The sequence below is a fragment of the Camelus dromedarius genome, chromosome 7 (assembly GCF_036321535.1).
Source record: "Camelus dromedarius isolate mCamDro1 chromosome 7, mCamDro1.pat, whole genome shotgun sequence".
Lineage (NCBI taxonomy): Eukaryota > Metazoa > Chordata > Mammalia > Artiodactyla > Camelidae > Camelus > Camelus dromedarius.
In genome coordinates this window covers 83,097,420-83,115,004 of record NC_087442.1, presented here as the reverse complement: position 1 = coordinate 83,115,004, position 17,585 = coordinate 83,097,420, and the positions used below count along the sequence as shown (strand labels likewise).

The 17,585-nt window shown below is 42.0% G+C and overlaps 1 protein-coding gene across 1 annotated transcript in view; it reads right to left on the bottom strand.

Moving 5' to 3' along the window:
* The window catches only part of STK17A (serine/threonine kinase 17a), a 37,050-nt gene extending 29,716 nt beyond the window's left edge, over window positions 1–7,334 (bottom strand). Inside the window, exon 1 of the mRNA XM_031454626.2 lies at window positions 6,984–7,334. Within this exon, the coding sequence (XP_031310486.2) occupies window positions 6,984–7,198 (215 nt within the window). The 5' untranslated portion in view covers window positions 7,199–7,334. The remainder of the gene's footprint in view (window positions 1–6,983) is intronic.
* Between the last annotated feature and the right edge of the window lie 10,251 nt (window positions 7,335–17,585).

Below are 17,585 nucleotides of genomic sequence, written 5' to 3'. Positions count from 1 at the left end.
GATGGGCGGGGAAGCCCTCCGACTCCTCAAGGAGTCAGGGGGAGATAGAATGAGACTTCTGGGAACCACTCTGTCTAAAGTAGAGCCACACAGGACACAGAAGTGGGAGCCTCAGCCTTCAGGGGAGGGAGTCCCAGGGAGCACGGTGTCCCCGAAGCCCACACCCACAAGGGGTCTGATACGCATGCTTTCCTGCAACTTCACGGTGAAAACCGTGACTGTGTCTCACCCTTAACTTCAGATTACTGAGGCCTCTCCAGGGCATGGAATAAACGGCGTTTCTCTGACACCACGGCCCCAGTTCCACGCAGACTTGACATTGATGAAGTTCAAAGGGCAGAAGATGTCTGCTGCACATCCACTTTCTTTGTCAACTTGGTCAAGATTCTTCCCAGATTACAGCTGTTAGTTTTCGGAGCGCTTCACTCATTTCACAAACATCTAGTTTAGACTGTTACACACGAAACTAGAAACTCAGGTTTTTTTGTTAAACGTTTTTTGGGGGAAGGGATATCAGAAATGAATACATCTCAGAACTACTTGATGATAACAAATTCCAGGTGAGAAAGGAAGGACACACGAATGATGACAACAGCAGGAAGTGACATCTGAGTTAGACCCACCGGTCCAGGCTCCCTAGGAACATGGCTGGGGTTTTTACCCAGTGTCTGACTGGTAATGCTTAGGAGGGCACAGTGAGCATCTTTAGGTAGGGATGACAGGCTAAGGGTGACAACGGGCGCCTGTGAGAATTTTTAAAATAAGGTAATTGTTTTAAAAAGGTAATTCTTACAGTGTTGTGAGGAGTGTATTGCCAAGCGTTAACCAGAAACTAGGGAAGCCAACAAAATAATTCACGGTAAGGGTCTGAACTACAGTAGAAGCAGCACGGGCTGGGAAGAGGGAACGCACATCTAAGTCATTCAAGGTCAAGACCCAGAAACACTTCCTGCCAGACTGCGATGCAGGCAGAGATGAGGGCAGATGGGAAAGGTGGACCTACAAGCCGACTTGGGGATTTTTAATCTGGGTACTGGGTAAACGTGGGTCAAAACCATCCACTGAGAGAATCATTTTAAGAACAATAACGGGTTTGCAGGGGTAGGGGTGCGTGGGGCAGTACGTGGTAGGCTTCGGATGGGAGAAGTTTTAGGTGTCTTTCTCTGTAAAGAGAAATTTTTTTTTTTAACTAGATGGATTCCAAATACAAGTTTCAGTGCTGGGTTACGCACAAAGGTGAACAGATAATGGAATATAGAGGGTTCAGGAAAAGATTAAAAAAAATGTAGATGCTAATTTGAGTGGTATATAGAGGAAGCAAAAGAAAGGGGAGCTCCGAGGTTCCAGGTTCGATTCCGGACGACCATACAGTGCTTTGTTCCCACCTGTATGCACTGTTACTGAAGCTGGCTTGACATGTCACCATTCACTCTGCACGATGATGTCTCCCAGGGGAACTATGAGTCCCAGGGACCTCACCTCTCATCCCTTCGCGTGACACAGTACCCCGCACATGGTAGGTGCCCAGACATGACCTCGGAAAGCAGCCTCTCTTGTTATTCCGTTAAATAAAAGTTCCATGGCAACTTAACCTCATAAAATTTAACATTTTAGCCACATGGAACTACATGCGATTCTCTTTCGTTGGACCCTTCTGCTACTTGTTTCACTGCCAGCGGCTGGGGCATCTTCCATCACTACTACTGAAATCCCATTCATTCTTTAAGGCTCAGCTCAAGTGTTGTTTTCCCTGTGAGATGTCCCCATGTGGCCTGTCACTTTGCCTGTAAAGGCAGTAGTGACTGATTTGTTAGATTTGGGAATAATTTCCAGAGCCTACCAGAAAGCCTTCCATGCTCAAAATGTACGTACAATACTTGCAAAGAAGCGACTAGATCTGTCTTCCTTACCTCTGGAAGGAAAACAACGAAAACATAAGCCATCTGTTGACTCGAGGTGTAAAAATCAGTGGCTCCATCAGATCAGACATCAGCATGAGTGACAAGAACAGGCAGGGCTTTGAAAGTCAGACTCTGGGGGTGGGTGGGGAGTGGGCAGAGCGCATGCTTAGCATGCACAAGGTCCTGGGTTCAATCCCCAGTACCTCCATACCGCCCCCCCCAAAAAAAAATTTAAAAAGAAGTCAGACTCAGTTTTGAATTCCAGCTGGTACCTGTAATCTTGGGCAATCAGCTCAAACTTTCTGAGCCTTTGACTCCTCATCTGTAAGATCAGGTTGACGGCACTCTCCCCGCAGGGTAGTGAAGACTAAACAGAATGACATCCCTAACATGTGCCGCATCTGGCAAATGATCAGTAATCAGTAAACAGCAGCTATTTTTATTGTTTTAGGCATTAATTTCAGATGTACGATAATGATAATAATTTGTAAAAAAAAAATCTTAGAACAAAGGAGTTCTGGAGGAGATCTAATTTGAACTCTCTACATGACGCATAAATTCCCTATGAATCGAGTTCTGTCTTCCTTTCCTGAACAGGTGAATAATGACTACACTTAGCTTTCTAATGCACCTGGTTCAATAATCCAATTTTATAAAATTTTGTTATAGTTCTGTAAAGAGGCTGAAATTCATTCAATCCTTACGTCGATGCATTTTAAATTAAGATTTTACGTTTAACGTTATAAGCCCCAACTTTGCACAATTAAAACAGCTGATTTACTGGAGTATCTACCTTAGAGCAGAAGCCTTCCCTTCTAAGTAATGTCTGGTGCCAAACCACAAACACAGCCAATTGTTGTTAATCCATCCAAAAATACTAGGTCACCCAAAACTGCAAACGTTCTTCAAATTGGTGACAAAGTGCCAAGAGAGCTTTAACTGTAGTTGTCCTAAAACAAGAGAATTTCTCCATAGGCAATATTATTTAACAGGGGTCTTTATTTCTAAAGAAATTACAATTTACAATTTATGACACAGGCTTAAGCCGTTGTAAGGTAGAAAACCTGAAGCCATCACCTACAGCCATGAATCTAGGTAAAGGACACCCACTTCCTGAGATACTTCCTCCGCTCGCCTGCGGCTTGAACATCCTCTCATTCTCTGATAAAAATCCTTCCTTGTTCCTGTTAGTCCCGGCCACTCCGAGGAGAATGAGATAAGACATCCCATCTCCCATAAAGCCCATCTGACACAGGCTGGGACCTGCGACCATTTAGCGGAGTGCTTGCACCCGGATGAATGACTCCTCAAGCAAGTGAATACAAAGAAACCCTAAGGGACTAAAAATAACCACGTGCAGGCGCAGTTGGGGCAATTAGGAACAGTAAGATACAAAAAGGCCACAAATCAACTGCCATTCCTGAGGTGCTGGGAGCAAAAAGCAGGCTATCCCTGCACACAGCACCACCAAGGAGGTGGGCAGACCACTTAAGCCGCCCCTCTGGCCAGATCCACCCATCCGCCTCTCCCCTCGCCCCATTTACCAGACCAGCCCTCTCTCTTCCCTGAGCAGCAAGGGCACCTGTCACTTGTTTTCCCTCCCTTACGCTGCAGCACGGGTCCCTGGAACTCTCGTCTGGCCTCTTATCAATTTTTTTACTGATTAAAGAGTCCAAGGACCAGGGTGGGTGACACAGCTGGGGAGGGAACTCTGTGACACTGGAGCCTGGCAGGGTCTGTTCCATGCTGGAACGCATCAACCTGTCTTCTCCTAAAAACTACGGGAAGTTGCTTCGGTCACAAGACAAGACGGCAGAGTACGCTTTGAGAAATATCTGTGGCGTGATGGAAGCGATTTCAGAGTCCCAGCTCAGCTGTCTCTCACAAGACTCTATCTGTGTCCTGATTTTCTCATCTGCAAAGGGGGACTTTCCAAGCATGCTTGTGATGTGAATTAAATGAGGTAATAACACACGTGAAAGCACCTGTAAAACTGTAAAGCCCCAGACATTTATGAAGTACTTGCTCCAGCAGAGAACTCATATTTGTATCTTTCTTCTGTAGGAAAATCCAACTGAGTATGTAACTATATATACACACACACACACACACACACACACATACACATACATATACATATAAAGATGCTCTTTTGGCTTTAAAAAAAAATCTTTTTTTCTTTCAAGATAAAATTTATGAATATATCAAACACTGTTAGAGTTTGAGGACGAGGCAAATCACCTGATGTGAAATTAGAATAATTTAAAATTCCCAGAAACATTTTTTTGTTCCTATACTAGCGACAAAAACTCAAGGGAAGTACCCACTATGAAAACGATTCTCAGAAGCCAAGGTCATGTCTCCTGCACCTCGAATCGTGAACGTGGTTCACACTGGCACACATCCTGCCTCGAAAGGTAACAAGCTTCAGGAGTAACAAGGCAAGCTTCAAGCAACAAAAGAAAATTTTACATCACGTATTTACCCACATTTAGGTTGCGAGGGACTCTGCTGGCAACATGAAAGAACGTGACATTTCTTAAAATAATTAATATCACATCCTCTCATTACTATGGAATCAATGTTGACCATTTACAATGTTTTCTCCAAACAATCATTTCTCTGAAAGCTTTATATTTCTGTAAGATTAAAATAACGGTTAACTCCTGACAGAATTCAATTTCTGTGTTTGAACAGTTAGCTCTTTACACTTCAGCATTTTTAACTAAAAGAAAGGCCACGGAACAAAATGAATAGATCTGGTTTTTCACACCACATCATTAAAATACAGCACAGGTAAATTTCAGTCTGTATCAGCATGAGCCCAATTAGTTCTATCAGAAATGTAACCCGAGTTAACAGCTGGAAAAAAAAGGCAACTTTTCCACCTTACTCCAGAAAGGATTATGCATAAACACACTTCATTATGTCAAAACCACAATATACAGGCAACATTTATAACCTTAATAAACAAAGACCGCTTCTAACACAAAACAGAACTCTAACTTCCTGAGACTGTTGAACAGTTTCTGAGTCTTTTTGCAATGAGGTTTTATTACTTTTGCAACACACAGAAGCATATTTGGAGGTTGGGCAGGTTTTCTTATTTTTGCTTTTGGGGTACATGTAAAATACCACTCACTGAGCTACACAATGAATTACGTTTTTTGAGGGCGCCCCCTAAGCTGAGCACAGCCTTAACGCAAAGATGTGTTTTATTTAATTCCCTCAACCCTAAGAGGTCATCAATGGTTAGATAACTTACTCAAGTACACATAACTATTAAGTAAGAAGCCAAGACTTAATCACAGACTGTCTGACTCCAAAGTCTATGTTCTTAACCACCGCATCACATTTCTCCACGAAGAAAAAGGGAACCTAAAAGAAACGAATACATTCATTTTCCTTTTTTTCAGTTTTAGGCTCTTATATCAAGCATCTATTTAACTGCATTGTTCTGTTGAATCAGGAGTTATTACTTCTGTAAAGAAATTTTTTATAAGATATGTAGATGACAACTTAAACACACATTTTACAGGCAAGCAAGTTTTATAACAGAAGTTGAAACAAGAGTTGAACGAAACATTCCTGGAGGAATTATCGCAACACCTGGTAAGGTGCAAATCCATTTTTTTAGATTAAGTCACCTGTTATGAAGTCTACAAGACACTGCTTGCCATCTGATGACACTTCTGTTTTGTAGTATGTCTTCGTTTTGTGGAATGAAGCCGGACAACTCAACCAAACAATGGAAAGTCCCAGCTTTCCTTTTTCAAGACATCAGGGTTACTTCAGAATGCCTGGAATTTTGACCAATTAGAATACCTAGATGAGTTAATAGCTATGTCTTCTGCTGTCATACGTAAGTGTCCAGAGATCCAGTTAATTAGTGCCAGCAGAGTGAAGTGAATCTTGTTCCTAAAAGGTGTTTTCCTTTTAGATCTGGGAAAGTCACTTTTTAAGGTAGGTTCCCCTGCCAAAAGAACTAATTCTAAAGGTACCTTAATACTTATGAGGCAGCTTTTTTTTTTTAACATTGTTTCTAACCAATATTACCAGCCCCTCTTTTTCCAAGACCCCAATGAAGGCTGCATAACTGTCATAACTTTCCCCACGACCACATGGTGTTATTTTGCAACCGGGATAAACGGCGTGTCAGGGCCAGTGGCTTACGCTTTGCAACCACTCTTTACAACACCCCCGTGAGATAGGTCCTGTCGCTATGCTAATTTTACGGGTTAGAAACGGAAGGCTGCGGAGTCGAAGTCACCACTCAAAGGCAAGCAGAGCGAGGATGTGAGCTCGGGTGTGACCGCAAAGCCAGTGCTGTCGACAATTTCTCCAAACTGTACTCATCCTCAAACATCTATCACTGTATGACGGCTCTGCAACGTACAAGATGTCAGGTATCCAAACAGCCTTCAAGACAACCCTACAAAGCAGGAGTTGGGGCGGGTAAGGGAAGGCAGGGGCCGGCTCACAGCACAGAAATTCAGACAAGGGCCCAGACCCGAGTGAAACCAATCTGAACTTGCAGGCATAGGGACCTAAGCCTTTTCAGGACGAAAACAGCACAAACCCAATAAACTGAAAACTAAGTCAGCAGAAGGCGGCTGACCGAAGCTGCCAGGGCGAGGGTGCACAGGAAGCGGTCGCGCTCGGGGCTCTGCTCCCCTCTGTCACGGCGACGGAAGGAGAAGCAGAAACCCACAAGAGCCCGACGGCAAAACCAGAGCTGGCTCTAAGCCTCGCGTCTGGCGTCAAACTCGCCTCCGCGGGAAAAGCGCGCAGCGCAGTTCCCACGCCGGCTCTGGCTAAGCGACCGCGCAAAGGACCGCAGAGGCCGCAGGCTCGGGGGAGACGAAGGGGGCAGGCTGCCTCCCGGCCGCGACCGGGTGCACAGCACACGCTCGGGGACGCCGCGCGCGGACGCGTGGCCGGCCGGGGGCGGGGAGGGCTCCGCCGCCCTAATCGCCGCCTGCACCCAAGTTTGCGCCCGGCCCCCGCGCGCGCTATCGGGCCCGCGCCGCCCGCTCCGCCGCCCGCACTTATCGGCGCCCGCCCGGCCCCCGCCCGCCTCACCTGCCCAGCTCCCGGCCCGGGCTCAGGCGGTAGCCGTCCTGGAAGGGCTCGGTGCGCACCGCGGTGCGGATCTCCGTCAGCAGCCCGCGGGCCTGGGGCTGGGGCGGCGGCCGGCGCGGCGTGCTCAGACCCCGGCCCGCCCGGCCCGAGCCGGCGGCGGCGGCGGCGGCGGCCGGGGAGGAGTCGCCGCTGCCCGGCTTCTCCAGAGGAATCATGGCGCTAGGGCGCGCTTTCTTTCCGGCCGCCCGGCTCTCTCCGGGCTGCGAGCGGGTAACGGCCCCGCCTCCAGCTGCCTCGAGCCGGTTGGAAACGGCCAGCCGTTCTCTCCCGCGCCGCGCTCCGACTGCGGCCGGCTGGCTCCCGGGCGCCCCGCCCCGCCCCGCCCGGCCCCGCCCCGCGTTCGACCTCGCCCCGCCCCCGTTTGACCCCGCCCCTATCCCCGCCCCTCGTCGTACTCCCACTGGTCCCAAGCGCCGCGTGCCTCGCGCGCGCCCTCTGCAGCCGAGGGAGGGAAGGTGCAGCCTGCCGGGCGGCCCGGGCAGCCTGGAGGCGACCAACAGCACCACCCTTCCGGCTGGAGGACCCGCTGCGTCAGCCAGTTACACACCTGCTGAGCATCTGAGTTCCACAGCCTGAGCCCTCGGTTAACGAACGGCGCCGCCAGCCAGAGCCAAACGACACCCCCCCTTGGGCGGGTTAGGAGGGCCGATGAGACTCAGATCAGGGAGGGCGGAAGTTGCCCCGGGCAGCTGGTTCCTTCCTACATTGAGCGGAGGATGTGGAGGCAAGAGTTGGAGAAATATTTTCACGTCCTCACACCAGCCCTATGAAATAGTCCGTATTATACTGCCAGTAGTCTTCCCTATAGTTCATTTTCAAGGTGCTCTCAACCGTCTTGTGCCTTTAATTACATCCGTACCCTCATGACTACAAAATTTGTATCTCCAGCTTCCAACTTTTTCTGGACTTCAGACTCACATATTCAAGTGTACACTTGGTATCACCAGTTGATGTCAAAGAGAATGAACAAAAGTCAGTTCCTGATTATCCTTCACAAGTGCACTCCTGCCCAGTTTCTCCCTCTCAGTAAAGGGTGGCTCCGTCCTGACAGTGATTCAGGCCAGAAACTGTGGGGTCCATACTGATGCCTCTCTTTCTGTCATACCCCTCATCCATTCTGTAGGCAAATCCTCTTGGCTTTACCTTCAGAAAATGTGCAGAGTCTGATCACTTCTCTCCATCCACAACCACATTCAGCATTATCTCTTGTCTAGGTTACTGTGCTAGTTTACTATCTGGATTACCTGCTTCCATCCTTCTTCCTCCCCAGTTGTACATAGTTTATTTTCAAGGCAGTCAGAGAGATCTTTTTGAAATAGAAATCAGATCATGTCACTGCTCTTCTCAGTGTTCCAAGAAAAATTTTGCTTTTGGTGATGCTGAACGACTTTACTTGTAATCAGTACTCTCACTGAGAAAAATCAGACAAAAATTAAAAACGAACAATTCTTGGCTTGAAACATCAGAGAGCTTCAAAAGCAGCAAGAATTTGGATGACAAAGATCCTGGAAAGGACAGCCCTGGAAAGGACTTTCCCATGAGGCATCTGAGGATTCAAAGCAGTGACTGAAAGGGTGAGAAAATAAGCGGGGCTTCAGGCATCTCTTGGGCGTGGGGAGACACAAAATTGGAGTTTAGGACCTATTAAGGAGGAGGAACTGGTTAAACACTGTAGACCTGCAGTTGGTACCCTATGAAGTGCTACATCCTAGGAGCATCAGTAAAAGGGAAATAGATCAGCCCTCACAAAGACTGAAGAACAGCTTCAGAATGCAGCCGTAAATCCCCTCTAGAGGAAAACGCCATCGTCAGAGCCACACGTTATCTGTGTATTTCATACACAATGTCTGACACTTAAGTTAAAACGGGGGATTATCTTAAATTGATCACAAAAAGAATTGTCTTAAAAAGTAAGAGAAAAAGACAGAAAACTGAAACAAGAAAGCAGGAGACCTAGATACTGAATTTAAAAACAGATTTTTAAATAATTCTGTTTAATATCTACAATAAATTAAATGACACGGGAGAGAATTTCAGCATAGAACTGAGAACTCCACAGAATAAAATGGAATGTTCAGAACTGGGAAAAACAACTCCGCAAACTAAAAATTTGACTGAATAGATGGGTTTTATAACAGTTTACATACAATCAATATATTTAACAAAATTTGAATAAATCTAATATATGTCATAAAAGTCTAATAAATAATAATAAACTCTAGTAAATGATTTATTTGAGAATTTATTAAAATTATTCCAAAGTTCATCATGAAGAATGTTCAAATGAGAATAGCTAGGAAAATTTTGGAAAACAAAATCTATAAATAGAGAATTGTTCTAACAAACACTAATGTAACAGAATGCATAGTTCTGAAATAGTTACTATATATGAAACTACAATAAGTCCCAAATCTTCTAAATCATTTATTAAATTAAATATAAAATAAATTAATTAAATGCAAAAAAAGACTATAATATCTGATTTCTAATAATTAGCTGATTTCTAAAGGAGAAATAATTTCTAAACAGGAAAGCAGTGGGAAAAAAATCTCCAAAGAAATTATTTGACTACCTAAACATGAAAAATTCTTATATATTAAAAATGTTATATACAAAATGAAAAGACAAAAAGCATTATAAACAAAAATTATATCCTAAATATATAAAGAACCTACAAATTATTAAACAGTATGATAAAACTATATTAGAAAAAGGGCAAAGAAAATAAAAAATAATTTTTAAAGGGATCAATATTATTAAACTCACGTCAAATATTCACATTCACTAGAAATCAAAGAAGTATAAATTAACCAGAGGGGTTCCATTTTTGCCAGTAAAATTACCAAAAGATTTTAAGGTAAATCAATGCCCCTCATTAGCGATAATGGTAATTCAATGCCCCTAATTAGCAAATAAACAAGTAAGGGCTTTTCATTTCTTTTTTTGGTTCTAATCTGTATTTTTCTGCACTTTCCCAAGAACTCAGATGCCACTTTCTATAGGACATCTAACCTGATTCTACCAGATTAAGATAGAATCTCGCCTTCCTGCTTGTTTCCATATGGGCCTGAACTTACCTTTATCAAATTGCCTTCAGAATGTACAATTTTCTATTTTCCTGGTTAGAGAGGACAGAGACCATTTAATTCTGTATCCTCAGTGTGTGTAAGTGAAACTTCAGAAGTACTGATGAATGAAAGTGGTTGTTTTGACTATGCAACACTCTAAATGTCTCTCAGTAAGGAAATAATTAAATGAATTACGCTATATTTACTGGATAGGTTATTTTGCAACACTTCTTCAGGGATTTAATAACACTGCACTGTATTTGTTTTGCAAGGATAGCTATAAAAAAGAATGATTCAAAATTGTTTCTATTGTATAGTATATATTTTTAAGTGCATTGTAAAGAGATGACATGGCATTAGGACATTGTTAGTGACTCTTTTTGAGAGATGTGACTCTTGTTGAGTAATTTTCTTTTATGTTTTGTACTTTCCAAATGTCCTTAAATGATTATATATTACTTCTATAATTAAATGAAGTGAAGCAAATTTAAGCTTTGTTCTTAAAATAAGTATTCCATAGTCCAGCCATCCAGGCATGCACTGTGGTTATTTTAAACACATCTCACACCTACCCAGCTGCTTCCTATCTCTCCATTTACTGATGGGGGTTTAAGTCACTCCTTCATTCTCTTCATGTTGAAGCTTGTAGTATGTCCAAACTTTGGTTATTTTTTAAATACCAAAGCACTGGCTGGGAAATTATTTGCAAGTTCTCCAGCTCTAAGCTGTTTGAGGATGAATATGCCTTTGAGATCAGCAGTGCAGACAAACAACATAATTTCCCTTGCCGTCTGCTGTCAAAGGAAGAAGATTGATTTGTACTTCTCATTCAGGTGCCAAAATTAGCCCTTAGGTCAAATGTAAGACTGGACTCTACTCTTTCAGGGACCCTTTTTCAGAATTTAGCTCAGGAAGGGCCAACTCACCACAGTCATCTCTTCTGTCTTTCCCTTTGCCATTTAACCTTCCTAAACAAAGATGCCATTTGACAGAATGACAATTGTTCTGTCCAAGTTATATAAGATACCTTTGATGAGGAGATTTATTGTGAAACTAAATATAAATTCACACGCATTTGAGGGTTCAGATTTGAGAGCACATGGATCTGAGAGAACATAAGTGAATTACCTACACCATGTCATTCAGTGGCTGTTTGGTGAATGTCGTGGAATCCAATGAAATGATCAGCTCACACACTTTGAAATATTGATAAATGTGCAACTCAATTCCCAGATTAAAACCTTCTATATGATTTCCGAAGTGTCTATTGATTTAGAAAGTTAAATATCTTATTACATGCCGAAGAGTGAATGAAAATTGTAAGAAACATTTTCATGAATGGGATGAAATTCTCTGCAGTTCTGTGTTTTACGATGCAAACGCTAAAAGGAGAGGCTAGAGAGAGAAAAATGTGGGTCCACTTCAGGTTGGTTGAAAATGTGATTTAACTGGTATTTTACTGACTGTAACATATGGAGTTTTGAATTATTGCTGTGCAAAATACAGAAGAGATTTATGGAAATCTTTGAGCAAGAGGCAACAGCATCATCAGAAAAGATGATGGAAGATCTAAGGAAGCATCAGTGGCAAAGGAGCCTAGGTCCTCTCTCCTAACTTCTCATCTATGCCTAGGGGAAATAACCACTAAGCTCTAGAAAATAAAAGGGTGAAAAAACCAACTATATAATGGACTCTAGGATTACTTTCTCTTATTTACAGTTCTGAAGCCTGAAGACACAAGATTAGGAAATAGGATTAATGGGCATCCTTAGAAAACCATTTCTGATGATCTCCTAATGGGAAATGAGAGGCAGGTAAAGGTCAGCCTTTTATATTCTGCAAAGACTCTGGAAACACTGAAGTAATCATCTTGTACTGGACTTTACTGGCCTGACACAGAAACATTTTAATTCCTCAATTCTGTTTCCTACACAGGATAAGGCTGTTCAGCCAGAAATAACGTTTATTAAATCCCTAATATGTTCTAAGCGATGTTTTTAAAAATGTACCTGTACTTTCTTGAGGCCTCAAGATAGCACCATCTTGATCTGTAGATTAAAAGCAATCTTAATTGAAATCCCAATGAATTATTTTGTGGACATTGACAAACTGATTCTAAGATTCATACAGAGATGCAAAAGACACAGACTAGCCAGTACAATATTGAAGGAAAAGAACAAAGTAAGATGGCAGAAACTATCCAACTTCAAGACTTACTACAAAGCTATAGTGATCAAGACAGTGTGGTATTGGTGACATTAGCAATATGGTGAAATGGGAGGTTCCCAGGCACATTCCCCCACAGAAACAAACATTTGGTAGCCACCTATGCACAAAAGTGACTTTGTGGGCATTTTGGGATTTAAGAAGGAGGCTACGAAACCTCAGTGGAGCTCAAGACCGAGGAGGACCACATTGAAAAGGCAGGCTCATGAACCACAGATAAGCTGGCTCACTGTGGTCCCAGCCGTGGAACAGAAGCAGCCTGTCCCTCTGTGGACTCAACTCTATCTGCTTGTCCATTGGCTTGCTACCAGCCCCTTCTGCCAAGAGACCCAGGAAGAGTCAGACCCATCCATTCCCTCTGTAACAAGACTTGTTGACCTCAGACCCAACTGAAGTCCCTGAAGTAGTCCCAGGACCCAGCTCCGGCTTCACTCCAGAGAGTCCTGGGGCACTTACACCTGACGAGGGGACTGCCCAGGGATCCAGCAGGAGCCACGCCCATGGGTATCCCTGATAACATGCCCACTGATCTCAGACTGACTGTGGTCCTTGAAGCAGTCCTATGACATGACTCCAGTTCTGCTCTACTGTAGTTCGGAGACAGTTCTGCCCATGCAGGGACCCACCCAGGGATGTGGAGGGAGCATGCTCAGGGATCTGGCAAAAGTGATTCCCATTTGTGTCCCTGGTAACAAGCCTGCCAACCACAGAACTGACTGAAAACCTGGCAGCAGCCATGGGACCTAGTTCCAGCCTTGCTTGAATGTGATCCCAGAGGCAGTGCCATCAGCCAGGAGAAGGTCTTCATCTGCTGGAACCAGTCTGGAAAGCCTGGAAGAGTGTATTCCACTTCAAATACACAGCCATCAATGTAAGACTACACAGATAACAAAGAATCAGGCAAACGTGAAATGACCAAGGAAACTAATAAAGCTTTCATAATGGAGATCCATGAGCTGCTTGACAAAGAACTCAAAATAATTGTTCTAAAGAAGCTCAATGAGCTATAAGAGAACATGGATAAACAACTAAATGAAGTCAGGAAAACAATAGATGAACAAAATAAGAAGTTTAATATAAACCATAAAAAGAACCAAACAAGAATCCTGGAGCTGAAGAATACAATTGTTGAAATAAAAAATTCAATAGAGAGCTTCAACAGAAATTTAAACATGCAGAAGAAAGAATCAGTGAACTCCAAGATGGGTCATTTGAAAATATTCAGTTAGAGAAACAAAAAGAAAAAAGCATTAAAAAAATGAATAAAACCTACAGGACTACTGGTATACCAGGAAATGAACCAATATACATGTTATGGAAGTCCCAGAAGGTACAGAGAAAGAAGCAGAAAACTTAACTAAGGAAATAATGACAAAAAACTCCCCAAATTTAGGAAGGGCTTTGAACATTCAGATCCATCATGTCCAAGAATTCCAAAAAGACACATACAATCCAATTGTCAAAAATCAAAGACAAAGAGAAAATTTGAAATCAGCAAGAGAGAAATGACGTGTCATATACAAGTGAACACCCATAAAACTATCAGGAGATTTCTAGGCAGAAACATTGCAGGCCTAGAGAGAAGGGCATAATGTTTTCAAAGTGCTGACAGGATAAAAAACCTGCCAACCAAGGACACTATATCCAGCAAAGCTTTCTTTAATAAATAAAGAAGAAGTAAAGACTTTCCCAGACAAATAAAAGCCGAGTTCATCACCACTAGACCTACCTTGCAAGAAATGCTGAAAAGAGTTCTTCCAGTTTAAGTGAAAAGACACTAATGAGGAACATGGAAACATATAAAAGTACAAAACTCACTGGTAAAGGTAATTATATGGTCAAATTCACAATACTGTAATACTGTAATACTGTAATGGTAGTTAATAAATCACTTTCAACTCTATAAAAGTTGAAAGACCAAAAGTAGTAAAAATAACTATAGCTACAATAATTTGTAGTTAATGGATACACAGTATCAAAAGATGTAAATTGTAATATCAGTAATACAAAATGTGGGGGGAAGGGAAGTAAAAGTGAGTGTTTGTTTTGTGATTGAAGTTGTTATCAGCTCAAAATAGGCCATTATAACGATGGGATATATTATGTAAGCCTTATGGTAATCACAAAAATAAAACATAATAATAGATATACAAGAGATAAAGAGGAAAGTATCAAAGAATAAAACTACAGAAAGTCATCGAATCAGAAAGACTTCAAGAGAAGAAGAAAGGAACAGAACTACAAAACAGCTGGAAAACAATGAACAAAATGGCAAAGAGTTTGTATCTATCAATAATGTAAATGTTTTAAGTTCACCAATGGAAAGACATGAAGTGACTGAATAGATGAAAACACAGACACAATTATATACTTCCTACAAGAGACTCACTTTAGCTTCAAGGACACACACAGGTAGAAAGTAAAAGGATAGAAAAAGATATTCCATGGAAATGGTAACCGAAATGAAGCAGAGGTAGCTATACTTACATCAGACAAAATAGACTTTTGGTCAAAAGCAGTCTCAAGAGACAAAGAGGGTCTTTATATAATGATAAAGGTGTCAATTCATCAAAAGGTTATAAAAATCATAAACATATATGCACCCAACCTCAGAGCAGATAAATATATAAAGCAGATGTTAATAGGACTGAAGGCAAAACCAGACAGTGTTACTATACTAATTAGCAGTACTATTAGCAATATTTATAGTAGGGGATTTCAATACCCCATTTTCAAAGATGGATTGATCATTTGGACAGAAAATCAATAAGTAAATAGCAGACTTGAACTACATATTAGCTCAAATGGACCTAACGGAAATATACAGAACATTTCCTCCAACAGCAACAGAAGAGTCATTCTTCTCAAATACACAAAGAACGTTTTCTAGAATAGACCGTATGTTATGCCCCCAAAACTAAGTCTTAACAAATCTTTTTTGATTGCAATGGTATACAACTAAAAGTCAGTAATAGGAGGAAGCTGGAAAATCCACAAACATGGAAATGAAACAGCATCCTTTTGAATAAAGGCAGCTCTAAGAGGGAAGTTTATAGTGATAAACACCTACATTAAGGGGAAAATGATCTCAAATAAGCAATCTAACTTTATACCTCAAGGAACTGGAGAAAGAAGAACAAACTAAGCCCAATGTTAACAGAAGGATGGAAACAATGAAGAATAGTGCAGAAATAAATGAGACAGAGACTAGAAAAGCAATACAAAAGATCAACAAAATGAATGAATGGCTTTTTGAAAAGAGAAACAAAATTGACAATCCTTTCTTTACATAGTCTAAGAAAAAGAAGACAGAAGTTTCCAATTTAAAAAGATAGAAGTGAAAAAGGAGACATTACAACCAATACTACAGAAATGCCAAGGATCATAGGAGACTCCTATGAACAACTATACATCATCAAGCCAGATAACTCAGAAGAAATGGATTAATTCTTAGAAACATGCAACCTACCTATACTGAATCATGAGGAAACAAAATCTGAATAAACCAATAACTAATAAGGACAGAGGCTCAGAAAGCAAAAACCTCCTTTAAAAAAAAGTGCAGGACCAGACAGCTTCACGGGAGAATTTTACCAAACATTTAAACGAGTTAATGCCAGTCTTCTTACACTCTTTCAAAAAAGAAAAGAGGAGGGAACACTTCCAAACTCACTTTTACGAGGCCAGCACTATCCTGATATCAAAGCCAGACAATGACACTATAAGAAAAGAAAATTACAGGAAAATATGGCCGATGAACATAGATGCAAATATCCTCAAGAGAAATACCAGCAAACCTGATTCAACAGCATATCATATACCATTATCAACTTGGGTTTACCCCTGGGATTTGTTCTTTTTCTTATTCAAAAAGTGGCCATTAATTAATTAATTAATTAAATTAATTAATTAATTAATTAAATTAATTAATTAATTAAATTTGATTAACTAAATCAATTCATTACATTTGGTTAATTAACTAAATTAATTCATTAAATTGATACTTAGCCAGGAGCTCTTATAAGCCCTGGTGCTATAAGGGTAAACAAAACAATGTCTGTGCTTTCCTGGAGTTTACATTCTCATGCAGGAAACACAATAAGCAAACAGATACACAAGTCAGGTAGAGGTAAATAATATGAAAAAAAATGAAGCAAGAAAAGGTGACAGGAACAAACTTATGATTACCCGGGGGTAAAGGGGGTGGGAACGGATAGTCGGAAATTCGAAAATTGCACTTCTTGGGGAGTGATGGAAATGTTAGCTGTCTTGATTGTGGTGGTGGTTTCATGGGTGTAGACATCTATCAAAATTCATCAAAGTGTAATCTGAAATATGTGTAGTTTACTGTACAGGAACCACACCACAATAAAGGTGTTAAAAAAGAAAAGTACAGGAGACAGAGAGGGATTGGAGGCAGTCCTTCAGATACGATGGGACAGAAAAAGTCTCTCTGGGACAGTGACAGATGGGGAGACACCTAAGAGGAGAGAGGAAGAGAACCTTGTAGACTCACAGGGGAAGAGCTTTCCAAGCAGAGCAAATCACGACCACATGGGCTCTCGGGTGAAAACATGCTTGGGGTGTGCGGCAGGGAGAGAGAGGAAAGAGATAAGTGATGTAGCCTCACTCCATGGGCACATCATGTAGGGATTTAGAAACTGATGGGAAGCCATTAGAGGGCTTGAACTGGAGAGTGACACAATTTAACACGTTTTATGGGGATGCTTCTGGTTACAGTGTGGAGGGTAGACTCTAGGGCAGTGAATTGGAGCCAGGAAAGCCAGATAGGGGATGCTGGCAATAATATAGATGAGAAATTATTGTGGCTTGGACTGGGGAGGTGGCAATGGAATTGGTGAAAAGCAGCAGAAATTCTTTCCACATAAGTCTAACAGGAATTGCTGGTGGATGAGATGAAGAGTGGGAGGGAAGAATCTCCTTCTGCAGTCTCTCTGAGTTTTGGGTCAGGTATGTGTGTAGCGCCATCATGAAAGGAGCCATCATTTTCCGACATCCTTGAGGTGGTTTCTAGTTCATTGTCATGGGTTTCAGTTCATCCTTGTGAGCATCCTTCCATCTCCTAGATCTGCCCCGCTTATCTGGCTTTTCTTCTTGGTTCAGACCAACCATCAGCTGCAAAAGCTTCTGCGGACTTATTCACAGGCTCCCATAGCTGCGTAAGGTCTATCCCTATAAATACTTCCTTACTCTGTGTCACTCACAGTGACTCTCCTGTCCTGACCCA